Source organism: Apus apus, chromosome 17 (genome assembly GCF_020740795.1).
Source record: "Apus apus isolate bApuApu2 chromosome 17, bApuApu2.pri.cur, whole genome shotgun sequence".
Taxonomy (NCBI): domain Eukaryota; kingdom Metazoa; phylum Chordata; class Aves; order Apodiformes; family Apodidae; genus Apus; species Apus apus.
The window spans coordinates 957,094-980,380 of NC_067298.1; the positions used below are offsets into that span (position 1 = coordinate 957,094).

At 53.9% G+C, this 23,287-nt stretch overlaps 1 protein-coding gene across 1 annotated transcript; it reads left to right on the forward strand.

Annotated features, from left to right (window-relative positions):
• Nucleotides 1-1,783: 1,783 nt before the first annotated feature.
• On the forward strand, nucleotides 1,784-22,984 carry PMP22 (peripheral myelin protein 22). The gene is made up of 5 exons (XM_051634792.1): nucleotides 1,784-1,851; nucleotides 2,653-2,753; nucleotides 3,856-3,946; nucleotides 15,680-15,820; nucleotides 21,460-22,984. The coding sequence occupies exons 2-5, from the start codon at nucleotides 2,676-2,678 to the stop codon at nucleotides 21,618-21,620; spliced, it is 471 nt and encodes a 156-aa protein (XP_051490752.1). The 5' UTR covers nucleotides 1,784-1,851; nucleotides 2,653-2,675; the 3' UTR covers nucleotides 21,621-22,984.
• The last annotated feature ends 303 nt before the right edge of the window (nucleotides 22,985-23,287 follow it).

The window sequence follows — 23,287 nt, forward strand, 5'->3', positions numbered from 1 at the left end:
CGGGCAGGTTAGATCGCAGTCCTTGGGGACAGGACCGCTCTCGCTCTGTGCTTGCACAGCCCCCACCGCGCTGGCGGCTCCTGCTCTGAGAGCAGCGCAGAAGCTCAACCCGGAGAGGCAAGGCAATCCGAAATCACCTCATTAGTGAGGAATGTCCTGATGGCGCTCCAGAGCTTTTAGCTCTCCGGGGCTCGCGGGCAGGGATGGCCCCGGCTCCTGAGGCGGGCAGCGGCGTCAGAGGGGAGGGGTATGGAAAGGGGTGGGTATTTTTCAGAGGGGAGGGCAACTTCTATATCCTCTGAAACCAGGCTGGGCGAACCCGGCCGTGGCAGGGCCGGGGGCTGGGGCGCAGTTTGGCCGGGCAGGGTGCGGGGCCGGGGACTCAGCCCCGCCAGTGCTCCGAGCTCCCGCCCGCGGGGTGATGCGGGAGCGGGGCAGCCGGGGACCCGCGCCCAGGGAACACGCCTGCGCTTGCCAGGGGGAAGGAGCCAAGCGCGCTTCCCTCCCTCCTTCTCCCAAGACTGACAGTTTTGGTGGCTGGGTGCCGAGTTCCCTCGTCTCGGCAGCAAAGCAGGACTAGTTTGGAGCTGGTGTGTGGAGAGGGGAGAAGTGACGGGGAGGTAGGTGCTAGTGCTCAGGGCTCCCAGGGGTGCTCGTACTGAAGGGGAGCGTGTGTGTGAGGTTTATTTCAGCAGCTCAGCTGGGGCTGAGCAGTGAGTGCAGGCTGCTGTACCAGGGTGCAGCCGCCTCTTCCACTCCGAGCACCTAAGTCCTCCAGCATTTTGGAAAGTCTCCCCCTCGGTTGCTCAGTCCCACAAGATTTGCCTTTCAAAATGCTAAAAACCTCCAGTCCAAGAGCCAGAATCACGTTGTCATCACAGGAGCAAATTGCAACGATGTCACTTTCCTGGACACAGCGTCCATCAGGGGCAACGTTCCCCTCGACTCCAGCACAGCCAGACTCTCGTTCCCAAAGTCCTGTCCCGCAGATCCGCGTCCAGGGCTACAGAAACTGCCTCTGCCGGGGCGAGGGGAGCAACCTGATGCAGCAGAGTTCTCTCCGTGGAACCTCCTTGCTGACGATGCTCCCCTCCCATCCATCCCTGGAAGGGGAAAGCTCCCTGGCTGCCCGCCCCAGGACTCACTTGTCTGCTGAGGAAAACACCCCGCGCTGCAGCCCCGGGACACGGGCCAGCTCCTGGCCAGGGCACGCCCCGGCATCCCGCAGCCTCGCGCCCGCTGTGTCACCCACGCCGGGGACACCCACGCACCGGAAAGCGGAGCGGGGCAGGAGCCGCCTCCCCAGCAGCAACCCGCCCGTCCTCATCCCCCGGGGGCTCCCGGGGAATCCTCCCCGGGGCTCCATGGCCGGAGAGGGAGGAAGGAGGCGGCGGAGACGGGGGGAGAAGGGGGGCAGCCAGGCTGTGGGGGGATGTCCTCCCCCAAAAAATCTCCCCCCTGCCCGGTAGAAGGGTAGGGGCGGGAGCGGCTGTGGGGGTGTGTGCGGGATGGGGAATATGGGGAGATGAGGATTAGGAGACGGGGGAGATGATGAGGAAGATGGGGAATATGGGGGGATGGGTAATAAGGGGAGATGGGAATCGGGAGATGGAGATCGGGAGATGGGAATATGGCTAAATGGGGATCGGGAGACGGGGATGGATCAGTGAGTGATTCCCGGGGGGAGCGGCGGGGTGCGGGGCTCTGCCCATTTATAGGAGGAGCGGCGGCGCTGGGCCCTCCCTGTCCCGCAGACGCAAGCGGGGCGGTGGCCCCGGTTAAAGGGGAAACTTGTCAGCGCCGCCGCCCGCTCCGCTGCGCTCCCGCCGCCGAAGCCCTCGGATCCACGACGTGAGTACGGCCCGGGCCGCTCTGCCCCGCCAGCCGAGCTGGGGCGGGGACCCTGGGGAGGGGAACAGCCACCCCGAGGAGGAGGGGGCGCCGGGGACCCCCGGGGGTTACAGGGCACAGGGACTGGGGAGCCCCCCCTCGCGCCGGGGGTCCTCTAGGGAGAGGGGACAGGGCAGCTCCTCCCTCCTTCTTCGAGAGTCCCGAGGGGAGATGGGCTGGGAAAAGTTCCCTCGCCACCCCGGGGGTCCAAGAGAGCCCCTGCTGAAGGTCCCGAGGGGAGATGGGTCGAGGAGACCCCCGGGGAAGAGGGACCGAGGTAACCTCTTTGGGTGAGATGGGGGGAGATGGACGGCCCCTTTCTCCCCCTCCCCGGGGGTCGCCAGAGGAGATGGGCCGAGAGGAGTCCCTGTGGAGAGGGGCCGACAGAGTCATTCCTGGTGGTACTTGTGGGTGGGGACCCTCCCTCCAAGGGGCGAGATGGCGCCGAGATAAACCCTCTCGAAGGGGTGCCGAGAAGCACACTCCCCTCGGGGAGAGGGGTCAGAGTGCTCTCCTCGGAGGAGAGAGGCTGGAGAAGCCCCCTCAGGGATCCCCAGGGGAGGGGGCTGGGGAAGCCCCTTCGGTGAAGGGGCTTGGGGCAGCAGGCTCGGAGGAAGGGCTCGAAGAGCCCCCCCGGGGTATCCGGGAGTGGGTGCGGGCAGAGGGCTCGGATTCCCACTCTCTCTGTGGGGCCGGGAGGGCTCCTGCTGCCCTCGGGGCCGGGCTCCGCTCACGCTCAGCAGCATCTCTCTGCCCCTCCAGTTCTGCCCTTCACCGCCGCCAAGATGCTGCTTTTGCTGCTGGGCATCATCGTGCTCCACGTCACCGTGCTGGTGCTGCTCTTCGTCTCCACCATCGTTAGTGTAAGTAGGGACCCTCCCCGGCGCCGCAGGGCAGGGAGGGGCTGGCGGGCGTTACGGCGCGGCAAGACCAGAAGGTGTCATTTTTATTTCTGGTTTAGTTTCCACCCTGGCTTTTAGGAAACTTTTACTTGCAGGTCGCGTTGTTACTAACAGTGGGGTTTGGAAGGGATTGTCCCAGAAGGCTCTTCCCGTGTTGGTGCTGTCAGGTGGAGGTGCTGGGGCATTTGGCTGTGTGGTGCTGCAGCAGCTGCTCGGGGCTCCCTGGTGCTGCTGAAGCCCATCTCCTCAGCATCCCCACCCTGCTTCACATCATGGAGCAGCCTCAGAGTGCCAGAACTATCTCCTGAGGAGGTGGCACTGCACTGCCCTTCCATGAGGGAGCTCCAGGGCTAACGGGGCTTCAGCTGGAAGGACCAGTACAGCCAGTCTGAGCAAAACCCTGTGAAACGGGACTGGTTTGGGCACTGGTGCCTCAGCACCCGCAGTTTTCCCCTCAAGCTCTGCTCCTTTGGGGCTGTGAATAAGGCACAGCCTCTCTCCTAACCCAGACAAGGTCCTGATGGTGTTTTTCAAGGCTTAGGCTTTGCAAGCAGTGGGAATATTGAGGGTTGGATGCTGCACAGAGGGTTCCCAGCATCGTTCTTGGTCCAGAGCCCAGTTACCACATCATCTGCTGAGGAAGAGGTTTGATTCGGTTTTAAAGCAGCAGTTTTGTGGAAGTGGCCAGTTCCAGGCTTGCCCTCACCAAATTATTCTTTCCCTTTTTTTTTTTTTTTTTTGGTGGGAGGTAATAGTAGCAGAAGACGTTACAAAAATCTTCCAAGTCGTTAGAAATCACGTGGAGTCCTTCAAATATCCCGGCCAGGCCCCAGGCACGGGCGGCCGAGGGGAGGGGAGGGAAGCGCGTCTCCCCCGTGGGGCTGCGTCCGTCTTTAAAGAGAATAAAGAGCTTCTGTTTCTCCTGCCGTTGAGGTGAAGGCAGCTCAGAGCAAATAATCACTGCTGACTTTCCAACCCCTTTCCGAAGGTGAGGGAGGGCCGGGTGGGCGCTGGCGCGGGGGCTGCTGACGGGGGCTGCTGACGGGGGCTGTTCTCTGGGCAGCAATGGCTGGTGAACGACGGGCACACGGCAGACCTCTGGCAGAACTGCACCTCGGGGAACGTCTTCCACTGCCTGACGTCTTCCACCAACGGTGAGTGCTTCCCAGAGCCAGGAAATCAAGGGGGATTTGCATGTGCAGGTTGGCTGTGGGTCCCTCTTGCTTTGCCCTGCTCCCCCCTGAAGCTGTTCCCTCCCATCCCTTCGCCTCCTGCTCTGTCCCCAGATGGAGGGGCAGGGTCCCTTCACCTTCCTGAGGAGGGATTGCTCCCTCCTGCCTTGGCAGTCCCTGGGCTTGTGATGGGGCTTAGCACGTGTCAGACCCATTGCCCATCACTTTGTCCTGCTGCCCTCGGGCTGTGGGGCAGGTCCTGGCAGCACCCTGGCAGAGGTTTTGGCACATTCAACTCAAGCAGAGGTGACCAGCTCCAGAGCTGGTGGTCAGACAGGTGGTCTCCTGTCATTTGTCCATTGCCATTCCACTTGGATATACAGACATGGGGCAGCTCTTGGAGTGGGGTTTGCTGGGTTCCAGTTGCCCCACTGGGAGCAGAGGGGCTGGTTTGGGCATGCCTCCCTCTTGCTCTGGTTGTGAATGTTTTTTAAAGATGCATGTGAAGACAGCCTGTAACCAGAGAACACCCTGCCCCCTACCTAGAAAGCTGTCCTGCTTTTTGCTGTGGTGACAGGCTGAGGATTTGGGCACAATCCTCACCCTGTGGTTTGCTGTCAAACACCATGTGTGGGATGTGCTGAGTGCTTGGGCCCTTCTTCATCCTGCTGCTGAAAAGGCCCTTGTGGCACCTGCACATCTGGGTGGGGTGGCTGAAAAGCCACCTCTGGACTGAGCTGGATGAGGGTTGTTGTCACAGTGAGTGACATCACCCAGCGAGCTGTTTGCTGAGGTCAGCAGGGGTGGAGTGTGTGCTAATATGCCATCATGCTGAGCTTCCAGGGCACCTCGTGGTGCCAATAACCCCCAAGTGGTGCTCAGGGAGTCAGACGAGCCTGTGCCTCAGTTTCCCCAGAAGGCAGGGCTAACGTCAGTGGTGCTGCATCCAATATTTGTTTTCAGTTAGCCTGGTTTACTTTCCCGTGGAAACATTCTCTCAGTGTAACCCCCAGTGAAACCAGCTGTGAATCACACTGCTGTCACTGGGAACATGGTCACACTGTGCTGGGAACATGGTTCTGCTGTAGGAGCAACTGATGCCACGTCATCTTGGCAAGGAGGGAATGCTTGCAGTGAAGAGCACCAAATGCTTTCAGAGGGTCTTGTGGTGATGGAAAACAGAGGATTTTGGAGATTCAGGTGTTCCTGATTCCCAGCCTGCTGGAAGCAAAACCCTGCTGGGTACCCCCGTGGGGTGGTGGGTGCTGGTGCTCACCCTCCTTTTTCTCTTCCCGGTGCTGGAAGCAGCAGCGTGTTTCCCTGCATGGGCCCAGGCTCTGGTTTGGGTGGGAGTGAAGCCACCACTGCTGGTCTCTGCTGACGCCTGGTGGTGTCCAGCCCGGCCGGGAAACAGCTGGATCCCATCCCAGCACAGAGGAGCCTTCTGGAGCCGTGGCCTCCATCAGCAGTTGGCCGGTGCTGGCGATGTGCAGCATAGGCAGGCTGCTTCCCCCGCTCATGCGTGCTCCAAAACTGCTGGCCTTGCACTTGGAGAGAAAAGGCAGCGCTTGCATGTCCCCTGCAGTCCTGACAGCTGTAAAGCCTCTCCAGATCCTTTGCTTTTCAAACCTGCGTGGCTTTTTCTGGGTGTTTGCAGGATGCTGCGTGCCAGGATGTTGTCAGTGTTGAGAGTGGCTTGTCTAAAAATGTGTTTGGGATGGTTTTCTCCTCATGGAACTGTCCTGCTGGGTACTGCCAGTCTGTATTGCTCTGCTCCCAGAAGCAGCTCACTGAGGGGCTTCCCTCTGGATCCCTTCCAGGAATGATTTTTTAACATTAAAGGGGCTCTAGTCAAGATGGCTCTAGAAAAAACGCAGTCGAGCAGCTGTTTGGTTGATCAGGTGCCCCAGGGGCTGCTCTGGGTGTAGTGGTGCATTGTACTCTGGTCTTAAAGAGCTCTGTACCAGCTCTTATTTATATGAAGTCTCTGCTCTGGCATCAGAAAAGGAGTTTTTTTGCTTGAGGAAAAACTTATGTCCCATCCAGCCTGTGGCATGTGGGAGCAGCGCTGCTGAGGACCAGGGTTCATCTGCTGGGACACTGGGTGCAGGATCCAGGGCTCACTGGTGCTGTTGGAACACAACAGCAAAAGCTGTTTCCTAGGCTTATGCGAGGCTTTTAAAAATCTGTTTGCAAAAACAAAGCAAAAATGCCACGTGCCATCCTGCCCAGGGGATTCCTGCATCCTTTCTCCTGGCTCCACCACCCCCGCACTGCTGGGGAGCTGCACTTGGCCACTTCTCAGAGCCATGGCAGGGACATGGGGCAAGGATGCTGTGGCAGGGCCACTTCCAAGGGTCATGCTTGTCCCCTGTGCCACTGTTGTTATGCCCCTCATGTACTCTTAGCTACCACTGGGCTTACTTTCAAAAATCTGGAAGATCCTGTATCAAATGCCACAAACCCTTCTCATTTAAACCTCTCCCAAACGCTGGGCTGCAGGGAGCCTTAAGAATTTATTTCTCTGTGTCTCTGCCAAGGATGGTGCTTAATGGTTAATTGCAGAGTGCCAAGGTCTGCTCTGGGCTAAGAGCAAGAAATCCTCGTTTGGGAATTTTGGCAGAACTTGGTCTTTACGTAGAGGCAGTTTTTCCTCTGGCCATCACAGTGGCCGCTGTAGTGCACTTACTTCTTCCTCTCATTTTGAAAAGGAGTGGTACTTGCTACTTGGAATATAGGGAATTTTTAGGGCTGGGTCTCGTGTGTTCAGCATGGCTGGGGGAGGTTTCTGGGGTGGAATGCTCCTCTTGGTCTCAGCATGGAAAGGGTGGATGAGCATCCTCCCACCTGTTGTATAGGGACCCTTTTGTTTAGATGACTGTTATTTTGATGCCCATGAGAAGCAAAATGGAATAAAATCAGATCCCAGCAAGATTTCCCTGGGTTTAACACTGGGACAGGTTTGGGACTGTGCTCCTAACCCCACAGATTGTCCCGTGGGGATGGATAAGCCGCAGAAGGACCCAAGGGTTGACAGCAGAAGGACCATCGGACCGTGACTCCCTGGGATGTTCACATACCTTGGGCACAGGATGGAGTTGGCCTCAGTGGAGGCTGAGCTCCCACCTCCCAAATTCCTCTTGGCAGGGCTGGAACCCCCTGCCTGTGCAAGGGCTGAGCAATCCTGATGGGAGCAGGCAGGAGCCTCCAGCTCGGGGGCAGATGCCCACCTCGGCGCCTTTCACAACCTCCCGCTTGTTGCTTTGATTTCTACTTCTGCTGGTCAGATAATGGGAGCTTTTTTTTTTTTTTTTTTTCCCAAGAGGCCGAGAACTATGGAAAAAATGTTGCAATCTTTCACTTCGTTTGCACTGTCAGACATTCCTGGAAAAGACTTATCTCAAGAATTCAGCTCTGAATCCCAGAGCTGTGCGTCGGCGCGGCCGCACGCCAGCGATCCCGCTGCAGGACCTGAGCTGCTCAACTGCTCTTCAGTAGATTCCACCCCAAATTTCCAGACAGCAATATTTTCTTCCTCCAAAAATGGCCTTTTCTTTCCACAACCGACTTTTTTTTATGCAGACAAGTGTTGGGTTTGGGGTTTTTTTCTGCTACTTTCTACTGCCCTTCCTCTGATTTTGGTGCAAATGCCGAATGCGGTGACGCGGTGGGAACCTCTGCGGAGATTCCTGCATCCTTCTGGAACATCAGGAGACATCTTTCCTGTTGTCTTCTTACCATTTCTCCTGTTGCTGCCCTGTGTTTTTAGCCTGACTGGTTTGCTCACAGGCAGGCTGGTGGTTTTTGGCTTTTTTACAGGGAAAAGCAAACCCCAAATCTTGGGAAATGCACAGGCTGCCAGTCTGCGTGATGACTGAGCACCGTGGGCTGCATGATGCACCCACTAATTAGATGATCTGGTGGCCACAAGCACGACCCAGGTGGGTCACCCAGAGCAGAGATCTGCCCTGGAGGGCCCGGGCAGGCAGGGATGGACCTTCAGTTGAAGGAGCTGGCATTGCTATGCTCCAGGGGATCGCCATGTTCTTCTGCACTCTGACCTTCCCTCTTCCAGAGCCCCTTCCCTCTGGCAGGCAGGACCCTCAGCAGAACTGCTGGGGCTTCAAGTGCATTTTCTTGGCACTGGAGGAGGCAGGAAAAACCTTCATCCCTGGCACAAGGCAGGGATATCTGTGCCCTGACCCGTCACCTGTTCCCAGGAGGAAATGTGCTGCTTCTTCGCCACTTTCAAATGCAGAATCACCTGAACCCATTGCTTTTGCTCTGCTGCCCCCCCACAGGGCTTCACTGCCCTTGTGCTTTCAAACTGTTTCTTCCAGAAACTCACACAACATGGAAAAGGCACGGAGAGGTGGGGGTGCCATTTAATGCACTGTAATTCTTCTTGCAGCTGAAATTGATGTTGCAAGGCTTCAATGAAGCCTTTACCACGGAGGTAAATTATTTTTCTATGTCTAATTCCATTATGGATAGTGAGTGTAAGGTATCTCAAAAACAGAGATGGAGGCAAATTCCTCTCCAGCTCACTGGAAGAGCCAAGACTGTAACAAGCCAAGGCTGGATCAAGACTTGGAGAAATCCAAGTCCTCCACTGGTGAGGGGACACTTCCTAGCACAGGAGAGTGAGATGGAGGGGATAGTCCAGTCACCCCTGCAAATTAGAAGTTAAAAGATGTAAAGATTCAAAGACTTTAAAATAGTTTCAGCTGTTTATTGATTATGAAAATTATCTCCTGCCCATCACCATGTGTCTTGCTGAGCCTGCAGGCTCAGCCTTCTGCTTTATTTCTGCTGGGCAGCTGCAAACTAGCAAGAAATGACCCATATTTAAAGATGCTGAGTCTGTTACAACGAAGCTCTGCAGTAAATGATGTGTAACTTGTTGGTGTGATAGCAGAAAGCTTTTGTACTGGAGGTTCTGGCCATCAGCTGGTCCCATGCAGCATATGGACACCCTATGGACACATATGGACACCATGCAGAGCTATCCTGGTTTGAGGACAGCTCTGGTCCTTCGGGGTCTTCAGAGCCAGCTTTGGACCTCAGTGGTTGGTAGGTCCAGGGCACCTTCTTGGCCACTAATGACCAATAACAGTGGCCTGACCTGGGCAGGTTTGAGCCCCTCACTGTCAGCTTGTGGGTGAGTGCAGCTTGTCTAAAATAAACCATGGGGTATTCCAGGAGAATATTTAAGGTCAGTTTCTGCTATAACCATGTTGCCTGCAATATGAAAGGGATCTTCTCTGCTTAAAACCAGGTTTTCATTGTTGCTTGTTCTTGTTACAAAGAGCATCTGCTAAGGAGAGGTAGGGAACTGGTGCTGGTTTTTTATCAGCTGTCCCAGAGCTTTTTGGCTCCCATTTTCCTTCATAAGGGGGGAGTAATTTGGCCTTCCCTGCCAGGTGGGGAGCTTTGGCCTGTGGGAAAGGAGCAAAAGGGAGGAGGAAGGCAACACGTGAGCAAATGATGACTGGAAAACCAGAAGAATGGGTGGGGGAGTCCACTGCTGAGTGCACTGTTGGAAAACCCCTAACCCAACAGTTTTTGGGCCTTGATGAGACTCTTGGGTGTCCTTCTGGCCACCAGCTGGGTGTACCCCAGCAGCGTGCCTGTGGATCAGGGTGCCACTACTCTCCATCCCTGCTCCTGGTGCCTGGACACCAGTGGGAGTTTGTACCTCAGCCCATTGGAGGACCTGAATTGCTACCTGTGCTTCCTCTGACACACAAACCAAAGGAGATCAGATCATCATGCCAAGGGTCCTGGAGAGGAGCCAGCCTGGGCCTCATGGAGCTGTTGGAAGGTGTTTTTCATGGTGCCAGAAGCTTTCTGCTCCCTTGGTGGCATCAGAGGTTGCCTCTGTGGGATGTGAGCTTTCACAGTCAATGGGACAGCTGCTGTGTTGTGGTTGAACCACGGGGATGTGGAGGACAGGCCATGCTCTAGAAACAGCTCTTGTTGGAATGTGGCAGCTCAGGAGAGCTGTGGGCCTCCTGGCCTTGGAGACTTCTTGGGTGAAGCTTCATGGAGAAGGCAAAAAGGAGGAGAGCCGAGAGGAAAAAAAGGATGAGAGGAGAAAAGAGGGCCTTGAGGGTTGCATCTTCTGAAGGAGCTACAGAAGAGGACCACAAAGCCCTGGTGTTGCCCACCTGCTCATCCCTCAGCCACAAATACCTTGGGAGCTCTTTAAAATCCCCCTTTCCTGCTGGGGTTTCCGGGAATACCTGTGTCCAGCACTGTGTGGTCCTGTCCAGGGAGTGGACACAGAAGAACAGGAAAGGAGCAACTGTTGGGTGAAAAACCTGCTTTTCCCAGCTTGAGCATCCAGCAGCCCAGAAGGCGGCCAGGGAAGGTTTGACTTTGTGCTGGTGGGAGATCTGGGAGCAAAGCAGAAGAAAGTTGCAATGTCATGGGGCTGGTGTTTGCCTAGGAGAGCTTAGCAGCTCTGCTGGATGTGGGTGCTGAACCAAGCTGCTGAGATGTTCTCTTTGAGTTGGAGGGTCTGTGCAGCTTGGGAATAGCACTGCAGGTAACTGAGCTTTGCTCAGGGACAGTGGTCTGACCTTCAGCCCCTGAAGAATGATACAATTGGGCTAGTATTTCTGCATCCTCAGTTCACCCTTTGTCAACCTTAGAGGGTGTTTGAATATCAGAGTTTAAAACCATTGCAAGCCCCAGAACTTGTGCTGTGACCTGCCCATGTCCTAGGCGAGGGTGCAAGTTGGGTTCAGGCTTTTAATCAGAGCCTGGAGCCTGAGAGTCTGGCTGCTTTAGAAAAACTGCTCAGAAACCACCGTTTTTCCTGGCAGACCCAGGCTGGTACCTTTGTGCCTGTAGATCTGTTCCTGGCCCTGCTGATACTTAATTGCAGCATTGAAGAGCAGGTTTTGCCACGATGCGGTCATGAATTTCCCCTCCCTCTACTTTTGTATATATTATTCGCTCCAGTTAACCTCCTTAGGGGATGCTTTATTCCTGAGAAGTGGTTGCTTTTTAAGGGCACAAAGGCAGTTTGCAGAGGGAAAGCTGTACGTGCAAAACGTTTCCATCAGCTGCAGGTCACAGCCCACAGAAGCTGATTTTCAGCTTGCTCTTTATTCTTTCTCCTTGGCTGGGTCAAAAGGGGTGTCACAGTTTAGTGCAGAATCGCTGAAGGAAAAAAAAACAACAACTCAGTAAAAAGAAAATTGGGTTCATCCTGGCTCAGATCAGGACAAGAGGGCAGGGTGTGTAGGAGAGAGGTGTGAATTAAACCCTGGGAGCCAATGCCTGGCCTTTAAGGTCCTTTGCTCCTGGCCAAGGGCGTTTGTGCCTGCCCTGCCAGTCTTGCTCAGCTGCACCCCTTGGCAGGTATAAAACCTGCCTGCAGGAAGGGCTGGGGCTTTGCTGGAAGGGGTTTGGCTGAGGCTACACTCTTCCTGAGGGGATCAACAGCCACAAGAGAGCAACAAGTGGTGAAAGGACCAGAGGGAAAGTCTTACCGGGAGAGGCTGAGGGAGCTGGGGTTGATCAGCCTGGAGAAGAGGAGACTCAGGAGGGATCTTCTCACTCTCTTCAGCTCCCTGAAGGGAGGTTTAGTCAGGGGGGTCTGGGCTCTTTTTCCAGGCAACCAGTGCCAGGACAAGAGGGCCTGGCCTGAAGCTGCTCCAGGGGAGGTTTAGGTTGGGTATCAGGAAGCACTTCCTCATGGAAAGGGTGATCAGACATTGGGATGGGCTGCCCAGGGAAGTGGTGGAGGCACCATCCCTGGAGGTGCTCAAGGAAAGGCTGGAGGTGGCACTTGGTGCCATGGTCTGGAGATGTGGGGGTGTTGGTCACAGGCTGGACTTGATGATCTTAGAGGTCTTTTCCAGCCTTGGTGATTCTGTGATCAGCTGCACTTTCTACTCTCGGTTTCAGTTCCTGCTCCGAGTTTTAATTTCTGCCCTTGTGATTTTATTTCCTGTTAGGCTTTATGGCAGTGAAATGTGGTTTTCCGCATCCCAGGGGTGAAGCCTTTTCCATGCTGCTGGTAGCACAGCAGGGCTTGCAGAACTTAGGGAAATTTTCAAATTTGTTTGGTAAAAAGCTTCTTACGTTCTGCCCTGAAAGGGCTCTAAAAATGTGCTGCCAATGGGTCCTCTCCGGAAGCAGAGGGCAGGGTGTTATCTGTTCCATTCTGTTTCCTTTTCTTCCTCCTCCTGAAGAACAAAGATATAAACACGGAGCTGAAGAGATGCAGGAGAAAAATGGAATAACGACTCGCTGCCCAGGGGAAACCACAAATAACAGCCTGGGAGTAAACAGTGCTGACAGCCCCGGGGCCCAGACCTCCCTGTAGGAAACTCGCTTTGTTTTTAAAAGCCTGCAGGACACAGCACTAAGAGCCAAGGAGCTGAAAGCCTCTGAAGTTGAGGAGGTGGCAATCCTATCTGCACTTTTAGTGGGGGTTTCAAGTGAATTAAGGGCAATTAGCTTGCCTAATAGACCTGAAGTCTGTGGGCAGCTGGGCTGGGGTTTAATGGGAGTAAAGCAGCCTGCACTTGTGGGGCTGTGAGCTGGGGGAATCATTCCCCTGGATTTTATAAAGGAGGCAAATAAAAGTAGGGAAAGGGCTGGATGTGAGCGGGCCTAGAACTCTGGGATCATCTCTTGATTTCCCAAGCTCTGCTGCTCCCCAGCTGCAGCTGAGCAGTGCGGTTGGTTGCTCAAACCCCTCTGGTCTGGGGGACTTACCCCCCCCCCCCACAGTGCCTGCCTCTGCATTCCCCTTACACAGCTCTTTATTACAACGGGATTTGGAAAAGCCTGGATAAATCATTCACATTCAGAACCAAAAAAGAGGCACGGGGAGGCGGATGCAATTAAAAGAGCAGCTCAGCTCAGCTTTCTGTCTAGACAGTCTTCTCCTAAAATAACCAGCAGTTGGAGCATCCACCTCCAAGCAGAAAGGGCTCCTCTCTGGGCTGGATCCCGTGGCCTTGGCAATCAAAAAGGACTTGGCTGCCTGGGTCCTGCACCAGAGTGCAGGGCTTGGGGCTGGGGCAGGCTTTGGTTCTGCTGGTGCAAGGGTCTGGACCCAGCTTTAGGGCTTGGAAAAGGGAGAGACAGGAGCTCAGCTTCCCAGCTCTGGGATGCCAACTGTTTCTAGGGAAGGAAATTGCAGTTCAGCAGCTGGACATGCTCTAAAACTGCTTCTCTGACCCCATCTGAGCAATGATTTATGGCTTGAATTTTAGCAGTGCTTGAGCTGCTTCATCGCCTCTGTTGCCCTCTGCTTTAGAATCACAGAATTGTTCAGGTTGCAAAAAGGTTGTAAGATCATCCAGTCCAACCTTTAACCTGACTTTACTAACCTAGCTCCACCAGCCCACTGCTAAACCATGTCCCAAAGCATCGTATCTAAGCAATTTTTAAACACAGTCAGGGATGGTGATTCACCCACTTCCCTGGACAGCCCATTCCAGTGCTTTATCACCCTTTCTGTAAAGAAGTTCTAACATTCAGCCTCCCCTGGTGTAACTTTAAGCCATTTCCTCTTATCCTGTTGCTAGTTACTAGTGAGATGTTTGGCATGGCTGGAGCAGAGGGGTCAGCTCTGGTCAAGGCAGGGGGGGTTTCCCTGCCTGGCCAGCCAAGAGAGATGAAATACATGGGACATTTTGCAGCTGAGTATGAAAGCCACAGTGGGATTGCCTGACAGCAGTGACAGCCACTCCTTCCTAAGGAACCATTCCTATGGAGCCAGGCTGGGAGAGTTGGGGTGCTCAGCCTGGAGAAGAGAAGGCTCCAGGGAGACCTTAGAGCACCTTCCAGTGCCTGGAGGGGCTCCAGGAAAGCTGGGGAGGGGCTTTTTCCAAGGGCAGGGAGTGAGAGGACAAGGGATAATGGATTAAAACTTGAAGAGGGGAGATTTAGTCATTAGGAAGAAATTATTTAGTGTGATGGTGGTGAGATACTGGAACAGGCTGCCCAGGGAAGCTGTGGCTGCCCCATCCCTGGCAGTGTTGAAGGGCAGGTTGGATGGGGCTTGGAGCAACCTGGGCTGGTGGGAGGTGTCCCTGCCCATGCAGGGGGGTTGGAACTGGATGATCTTTAAGGTCCCTTCCAACCCAAACCATTCTGTGATTCTGTGATTCTATGAACAGCAGCAACTGGTGCCCATGGATGTAAACATGGCTGCACTGAAACAAGTGCAGCTCAGCAGCTCTTCAACAGTTCCTGTTAATGCTGCAGAGCAGTTTGGTGTGGGAAGCACAGGAAGGAGGGGAAGGAAAAGCTGTCTGCAGGGAGCAGAGGCTGCCCCGGGGGGTTGCTGTCTGCTCTGGAGAGCAGGGCCTGAGTTTGCTCCGTTGCACGAGCGTTGGGAGGCACGATACAAAGGCAAGAGGCAGAACTGATGGTCCAAAGCCAGACACACCAGACGTTACTGAATTGCACAGGATGTTCCCCACGGGCATGGATTTGCTGGAAGCTCTCTGGCTGGCTCACTGCTGCTGCCCCAGCTGGAGGCTGTTCCTCGCACCCCGGTTCCAGTTCCGCTTCCACCTCCACGAGTGCAGCTCGGGAGGGTTTGGTGGGGAAGCAGGATTGCTCCCCTGGGAGCAGAGGCTGCTCTGGGGAGTCCTAAGTGGCCCCATTTGCTGCACAGAATGCTGAATTCTGCTGAGCCAAAACTGAGCTTCAGTTTGAAGTTTTGCTTCAGCTCTTGGCTGCAGAAAGCTGGTTCTTGTGTGCAGCCAAACTGGTGGGAGCAAAACTGTGGCAGGAGCATGGGACTGGCACTGAGACTTCAGTGCTGCCTAATTCTCCTCTGAGGTTCCAGCCCCAAGCATGATTTTTCTGCCTTTCACTGGGTGGTTTGTGCCTCAGTTTACCCATACTGAGCCCTACCTGGCTTTTATGTTAATTAATCCGTGTCACATTCTTAAAGACCTTAAAGGAAGGCTGCAAATACTAATTTGGATCTCAGACTTTATAAGGAAAGGGAAAGGAGAGGGATTTGTGAGCACAGCCCTGTCCTGGGGGTGCTTGAGGTGCTGCCTCTTTCTGTCAAGCTGCTCATGGGATGGAGCAGCATTTTGCTTGTTTATTTGTATTTTTTTTCGTGGGGAGTTACACGCCCATGGAGGCTGGAAATAGCTGGGCAGTGACTCACACAGGGGCTGGTTTAGCTGGTCTGCTCCAGGAGGCTGTTGCCTTTGGCAGCTGGGGAAGGCTCTTCCCAAAAGGCTGGACACCCCAAGGGCAGAGGGTGTTCTCGCTCACCCTGTGTTTATTTTACATCACAGCTTGGCCAGCTGGGTGTCTCACAGCTCGTTGCACATGGCTTTTGTGCTTCTAGTACAGCTGAACTTCCAGGGCCCGATGTGAAGCTGGGGGAGAAGCTTTGTCTTGATTTCGGCAGGTTTCAGGTTGGGGCTAATATCTCTGCTTGTAGTTTATTATTTTATTTGATTATATTATTAGCTTATAAATGCTCCCTGACAACAGGGGTGGCCCTGTGATTCATTTTTCCTCAACAGGCTGGTCCGTGATGTTATCCCAAACCCCAGGCAGCATCCCTGAGCACCTCACCAGCCCTGGCTGTGGCCACATTCCCCAGCTGTTAGAAGACTTACAGGGATCCAGGGGTGGGATGGTGGCTTGGGGGATGGAACTGAGGCCTCACTGTCTGTCATGCCCAATCTGAGGTTTCTGTCTGTCTTTCCCCAGAATGGCTGCAGTCTGTCCAAGCCATGATGATCCTCTCCATCATCTTCAGTGTCTTGTCCCTGTTCCTGTTCTTCTGCCAGCTGTTCACGCTCACCAAGGGTGGGCGGTTTTACATCACTGGAATCTTCCAAATCCTTGCTGGTAAGTGGGGGCTGATGGATGGGGCTGATTCTGCTGGGGAAAGGGCAGTGGTGGAAACGAGCATGCTCTTGAGTGCCAAAGCAGGAGGGGCACTGTTCTGGCTCCTGCATGGCTTAGTGAAGGAAAAGGGGAATGAATAATTTCAGTCTGTTGAGGTCTTGCACACAGGATGGGGTCTGGCTGTCCGGGCACGTTATGTCCAAGCTCTTCGGCCCCTCACATCATAAATGGCTTTAAACTGGAAGAGGGAAGATTTGAATTGGATGTTAGGAAGAAATTCTTTGCTATGAGGGTGGTGAGAGCCTGGCCCAGGTTGCCCAGGGAAGCTGTGGCTGCCCCATCCCTGGCAGTGTTGAAGGGCAGGTTGGATGGGGCTTGGAGCAGCCTGGGCTGGTGGGAGGTGTCCCTGCCCAGGCAGGGGGTTGGATCTAGATGTTCTTTAAGGTCCCTTCCCACCCAAACCAGTCAGGGATTCTGTGATCATGGAAGGTTGCTGCCCTGGATGGGCAGGTTTTGGAGGGCAGGGTGCCAGACCCACCAAGCTGGGGGCAGAGCTGTGCTGGTGGGACAGGCAGGGTGGGAGTGCCAGACCCAGGGGGAGGGGGTTCCAGAGCTCTGCCCACCCCTCCCTGCTCGGGCTGGGATGCTGATGGCCCAGGATGGCTGTGAGGGTCTGGGACCCACCTCTGCCGGGCTGGGCGAGGTTTCCACAAGTGCTGGCGGGTGGGGATGTAGGGAGGAGCCTTTTTGGCAACGGAGGATCCGATGATTATTTCTAAACTTGCCATAAGGGGGCCTGGTGCTTTCCACATCAGCAAAGAGCTGGAGCAAGGTGAGCCAGCTGACTTCAAACTGTCAGCTGCTGTTTTTAACTCTTCAAGAGCTCACTGCTGGAAATGAGCCAGGTGCATGTCCTGTGTTGCAGTTTCTAGATGCTGTAGAGCCACTGGCTCCCTTTTGTTTCCACCTGTGAAACCAATGGAGAGGATTTTGAAGTGTTAACAGACTAGAAAAATTAAATTGTTAAACAAGGTTCTGGCTAAATTGTGGCAGACTCTAGGAAGGAAACTAATGGCTGGCTAGAGCTGTACATGTTAAACTCAAAGCCACCCCAGGTCTTGCCACTAAATCAGTGGAAGAACTCACCCACTGAACTTTAGGCAAAGTTCCTGAGCATCCCCTCTGCAAACTCTGGAAAAGTTTAGAGCTGAACTTTAATTGCAAGTGGGGCATAAAATCTGTTACAAGTGTGTCTGCTTGGCCGTAATGCAGGTGATGAGGTCATACAGTTCACTGTCTCTGGAGAGACAAGTGAGTAGGAACCCATTACAGCCATGGAGACAAGAAGGGGAAATGGGCATCAATAATGCAATTATCTGCCTGAGAGCTTGTCTGATAGATCTGGGAGCAGAAGGCTTCTCTCTCCTGAGTGATTGCTGGTGAATCCTGTTTCTCAGAGGAGGAGAAAATGGGATTGCAACCCTCCTGTCCATGCTGTGCTGGGTGTACTAAGGAGGTGCATGGTCAGGCCATAGACCTGCTGGCTCACTCCTTGCTGGGTAAAATCACTTCCCAGCCCAGTGCAAAGCATGGTAAAGGTGTGAGCTGATTGCCATGAAGCTTTCCCGTGGCCTGGGGGACGTGTAGCAGAGGTCTGGGTGTGGATGGACCGTGCAGAGGCAGGCACTGGTGGCCATCCTTGCTGTGCTCCCCAGCCAGGGGAGCTCTTCTGGTCAACGGAGCTGAGTCTGGTGTGGTCTCCTTGCAGCTCACTGTGAAAGGCTACTGCTGGCTAAAGCCAAGGGAGAAATTTCTGTGGCCTTCAGGCTTTGCAGGTGTTCTTCCATGCCTTGCAAAACCCTGGCACCATGAAGGCCTACCCATGGAGGTCTGCCAAGGACAGGCCTTGCTCATTTAAGTGCTTCATCCTCAGCTTCAGCAAGATGGAGAGGCCCTCCCTCCTCCTGGACAGGGATGAGAAGTCTCTTCCTGAAGTCCTCCATCACCCTGCTCCTTCTCCCTAGGTGATGCAACTTGTCAAAGCTGAGGGTTTCCACTTTTGGGGCCTGACCAGTGACAACGCTGGACCCAAACCAGCAGACGCCCAGGGCAGGACTGCTGGATGCTGCTGGGTGGCAGAGCCAGGCTGGTCTGTACTGTGGCTTCAGCTGGGGCTCAGGGGAGTGGAGGTGAAGGCAGGAAGTGATGCACAGGGTCAGTTGGGTCTGTTGTGCAGTGGCAGGGTAGGGTGCATCCCCAGTGCACACTCCACACTGCTTGGAAACATGCCCAAAGCCAAGCTGAATTTGCCCTGACGAGGTTTTGGCCATCAGAGAAGCACCCAGAGGCTCTCAGCCACTCCCCTCCATCCTTGGTGGGTCCATCACATCCATGGTTAATTCATCTAAAGTAACTTTTAACAGCTTTGTAAGCCCAGCATGGGAAAGACATTGGTTTGGGCCTCTCATGTCGACCCAACTTTTCCATCACTTTGTCCAACCTTGGCATCTGTTTTATCCCTTTGTTGCTCATCCCTCTGCCCTAGAACTGCTGTCCCCACGGGATGGAGAGGGTAGGCTCAGCCTGGAGAGCTGGGCCTCCCACATGTTCTGCAGCTTTCTGCAAAGCCCCACATGGCTGAGCTGCCCATGAGCTTGTCTGCAGGGCTGGGCCAAAATGGACAGACCTGCAGGAGCAACTTTGAGGCATTTGCCCCCCTGGCTTGTCAAAGCAAGACTGAAGTGTGTTCTTAAAATCAGGCTCCAAGATGGTGATGCATCATTGCTAGCAGTGGTGCAAGCAGCTGGCTGCAGCTGTCCTGCATTTCTCCAGCATCTTCTTCAGGCAAAGTCCATGCAGATGCTGCAGAAACCATTGCCTCCATTTTGCCACATTCCTCAGGCAGACAATGACAGCTGTGTTTTCTGCTGTCTGTAGGTGACCAGCATGGCCACACGCCTGTCCTCTGTCCCACCACCATGGGCAGACAATTGTTGTGCTCTCTTCATGGGCCGGGGCAGTGGGAGTTGGCTCTGGGGCTCAGAGAATGGGAACTGCACCCGTGGTGTGCTAATGAAACATGTTCCCACTTCTGCACTTTCCCAGAACAAAGGAGCAGTGTCAAGTGGAATTGCAGCTCAAATATCACTGTGGTTAAATGTAGGTGGTCCCAAGGTCTGTGCAGGGCATTTGGAACTCAGCTCCAACAACAGCCCCACGACTGTATAATAGAACTGTTGGGATTGACTGAAAGAGCTTTTTTTTTTTGGGGGGGGAGGGGGGCAGAAATAGAAGTGGCTTTGTGTTTGCTCTGGGCAGTCCCCAGTGCTGGTGGGTTGTTTTTGCAACAAAGCTTAAATGCTGCCCACCGGAGCTGGGCCTGGCCAGAGAGCCCTGGGGACCTGCTCTGACCCGTGGCTGGCAAGGGTGGACGCTGGGAAGAGGGACAAGACACGGGCATGGCAGGGTTGGCAGAGAGGGGGTTGATGGTTGAGCTCCTCACACAGCCCTGGAGGAGGACAGGAGATGGCAGGACACAGACCTGCCTGGCCAGGACATCCTTGAACCCCCACTGTGCTCATCTGTGAAACTTCTAAGAAAACTCTTAAGAAACTTCTAAACTAACTCTAAGAAAAAAACCAGGGTTTGTGCCTGACCACTTGCAGCAGCTCTTGGCAGGATGGTTCAGGCTGTTTTAATCAACTTTAATTAAGCTTTTAAATCCCCAAGGGGCTGGGATCCCTGGTGCCTGCCTGAGGGATGGGTCAGCCCAGGTGATGCTTCATCTTTGCTTGCTCCAGGGCTTTGGATTGCTTGCTCCAGGGTCTCTGGCTTTGCTTGTTCAGAGCCCAGCAGAGATACCCCCTCAGCTACAGCCAGAGCAAGCTGTAGAAAGGCTGTTGGTTCAAATGTCCAGGAGTTTGTATGTGGAGTAGGAAAGTTGAAGTCAGGGGGAATGAACGTCTAGGTTCAGACAATGATAATGGATCAAAATGGGAAGAGGGGAGATTTAGGTTGGACACTAGGAGGAAATTCTTCACTCTGAGGGTGGTGAGAGCCTGGCCCAGGCTGCCCAGGGAAGCTGTGGCTGCCCCATCCCTGGCAGTGTTGAAGGGCAGGTTGGATGGGGCTTGGAGCAGCCTGGGCTGGTGGGAGGTGTCCCTGCCCATGCAGGGGGTTGGAACTGGATGAGCTTTAAGGTCCTTTCCAACCCAAACCGTTCTAGGGTTCTAAGATTCAGTTGAGCCAATAGTTTTGATATCAGTGTTTCATTTCAGAACACCATTACAAAAAAAAAAAAAGGCTCAATTCTTAGTGATTCTGCCCCTCCTCCCCCCTCTTTTCTATTACTCCACTCAAACACATTATTTCTCATTGTATTACTTAGAATCAGAATCATTGAAATGTTAGGGTTGGAAGGGACCTTAAAGATCATACTGACCAGCTGTCCTGGGCCCCCCTTCTCTCTAGGGCTTTGTCCTGTGGTACTTTGGCCAGGAGATCCCTGAGGTGATCAAATTCTGTGTGCCTGATGTCCAGGGTCATAAGCTCGGAATGCTTCCATCTAGGTGCCCTGAGGATCTTTAATTCTAGTGCTTCATGGTCACTGCATCCAGGGTTATTCCTGAGCCTGACGTTGGTCACCAGCCCTTCCTTGTTGGTGAGAACAAGATCCAGGATAGCACCTTTTCTTGTTGGTTCCTCTGCCATTTGCAGGACGTTGTCACCTGGGCACTTCTTGAGAAGTGACCATCCCGTTGTATTTCCCGTTGGGTCTTTAGAAGAACACCCAAATCGTGCCGCGGTTTTCCAGGAGACAGGGGGGCAAGGATGAACAGTTTCCCCTGCTGGGGTTGAGTATTGTCCCTTCCAGCTCAGCATTTCCAGCAGGGAACTGCTCCCCGTGTGACATCCTATCACCCTTTGACTCAGGTCGACAACAAGGCTCTCGATCCCCTCCCCCTCCCACCCAGGTAGGGAGGGAGAGAGAGAAAAGGAGAGAGACTTGGCTGGATTGAAAACTAAACTACACAGCTTGAATTAAACACTAATGATAGAAGAAAATATATATGCAATTATATACAGATATGTTCAGATATGTGCAAAAGCCTCTCGCCTCCCCCCACCCCAGCAACTCCCACAGCATCTCCTGAGCTGGGAACAGTCCTGAAAAATCCCAGAGCTGCTGGAGAAAGCGGAGAGTGATGAGGGTCAGGAGAGCTGGAGCCTGGGGGTCCACGGGGAGGGAGGGACGGAGTCCTCCCCGTATGCCGGCCATGGGTGGAGGAGAAGGGCAGAAGAATCAGGAAGGAAGTTGTCTTCTGGGATCTCTGTGCTTCCCCTGAGCTTATGTAGCTCTCTGGAATGGAAGATCTCTGGCCAGTTTTGCTGTCTGTCTAACTCAGCCTCCTCCGGGGGGGTCAGAGATCTCCCTGTAGCGTCTGAGCTGCAGAGTGAAGGTGCCACCTTGAAGCCCCAGCAGTTAGAGAAACATCCCACTGTTGTCAGTCTTAGAACAGACTGGTACTAGTTAAAAGAAAGTTTGCTGAAGGGGAAAAAAATCAATAGAAGGAAAACTGGCTTCCTCCTGGCTCCAACCAGGACACGTCCCTAACCCTGTCCCGTGTGCTTCCCTGCAGGGCTGTGCGTGATGAGCGGCGCTGCCATCTTCACGGTGCGGCACCCGGACTGGCACCCGGAGGGCAGCTCCTACGGCTTCGCCTACATCCTGGCCTGGCTGGCCTTCCCCCTGGCCCTGGCCAGCGGCGTCGTCTACGTGATCCTCCGGAAGCGGGAGTGACGGCCACGGGAGGAGGGGTGTGACAAGGGCACTTGTGGCGGCCGCGGAGGAGACGGAGGCGGGAAAATAGACGAGAAAACGGGAAAGGAAAATTAACAAAACAAAAAAAAAGGAATAAACCCTCCCACCAAAACCAAACCCAACCGACCCCAAAAGGAAACACTCAAAGGGTTACTTGTTAATTGAAGATGTATATAGTATCTATGGTTTAAAAACCTATTTATAACACTTTTTACATATATGTACATAGTATTGTTTGCTTTTGTTGACCAGACGCGATGTTTTAAAGCCTAAAGCAAGTGCCTAAGGAACTACTATCCTAACAGTGTAACGAGAGCTGCAAAACCCTTGACCTGAACTCTCCTTCTCCATCCCAGCCCATATCCAACCATCAGAAAAACCCCAGCTCTGACTGGTTTCAGGCTGGCGTAAACTGGAGTTGTGTCTGTTTACACCAGCCGGGGGCTTAGTCCCCACTCCTGCCACATGCTGTGATCCTGGTGACTGAAGTGCACGTCCAGATCTGACGGGAGACGCTTCCGAAAGGTTTGAAGGATTTCGGAGCAAAGGCTTTGATTGCCCCAAGTGCCTAAATGACTTATGTGCCTGAGTCCCCTGGCCTTGCCACCACACCCCCCGGGAATTTGGGCTTTTAAATCACTTAGGTTGAATCGCAAGCCGAGGTGGGCTGTCCCCCTTGGCCCGCGGGGCTGGGGGTGCCCGTGGGGCTGGGGGTGCCCGTGGGGCTGGGGTGTGTGCCCTGCCGAGCTGCCGGGCGCTGACGCTCCCGACCGTGAAACCTGCTTTTTCCTTGCCGTGGAGCTAAACTGCTGATGAGAAAGAAGCAAACCCAGTATAGCTATGAAATCAAATACCAGATGTATGAAATGGTGCTATCTATTTACCATTCCTTATATTGCTAGCCATTTAACCTTAGTCACTGGAAATTCAGTTAACAATCTTGAGGTAAACGACGAAGCTAGAAATGAGAAATAATTCTGTGTAATATAACTGAGCTATAACTGCTTTTCTACTTAGACTTGCTCTTACTATTATTTTTAATAAAGCATTTGTAACTGAGGTTCCTTTTTTCCCCTGTGGTCAAGAGGAACAGAAACAGCTCTGGCTGGAGCCCTGCTGGTCTTCCATGTGTGTTCTCTGTGTCTGGCCATGAATTGAACAGGCACCTGCACCAACCCCAGGCTGCCTTCTGAGGACTCCAGACACTGTGTTGCTGTTGTTTTTGTTTAATTTTTGAGTTTTCTTTTGTTTTCTTTTGTTTTTGGTTTGTTTTGCTTTGCTTTTCTGATTTTATACCGACCGTGTGGACTAAGACGCCATGAAATAAAAGTCAGAATAACTCAGTTGCTTCTGCTTTTTGGTGGTTTTGGCGGTTAGAGCTGGGCTCTTCTCCACCAGTCTGCTTGCACGACCATCCCACAGAAGGTCTCTGATGCTGTGTAGCAGGTTTGTGGGTTAATTCATGCTGCTGAGAGGCTCTGAGCTCATTGGGCTGGTGGCAGATGTACCTGTGCTGCACTGCTGCTGCATGCTCATCTTTTGATGCTCCCATGATGTGACCCCAACTCTCCAGAGCCAGCAGCTGGGCAGCAGCTGCCAGGCCACTCGTCCCCTCCCAGTCTCCTGGTTCAGGTCAGCATCAGCTG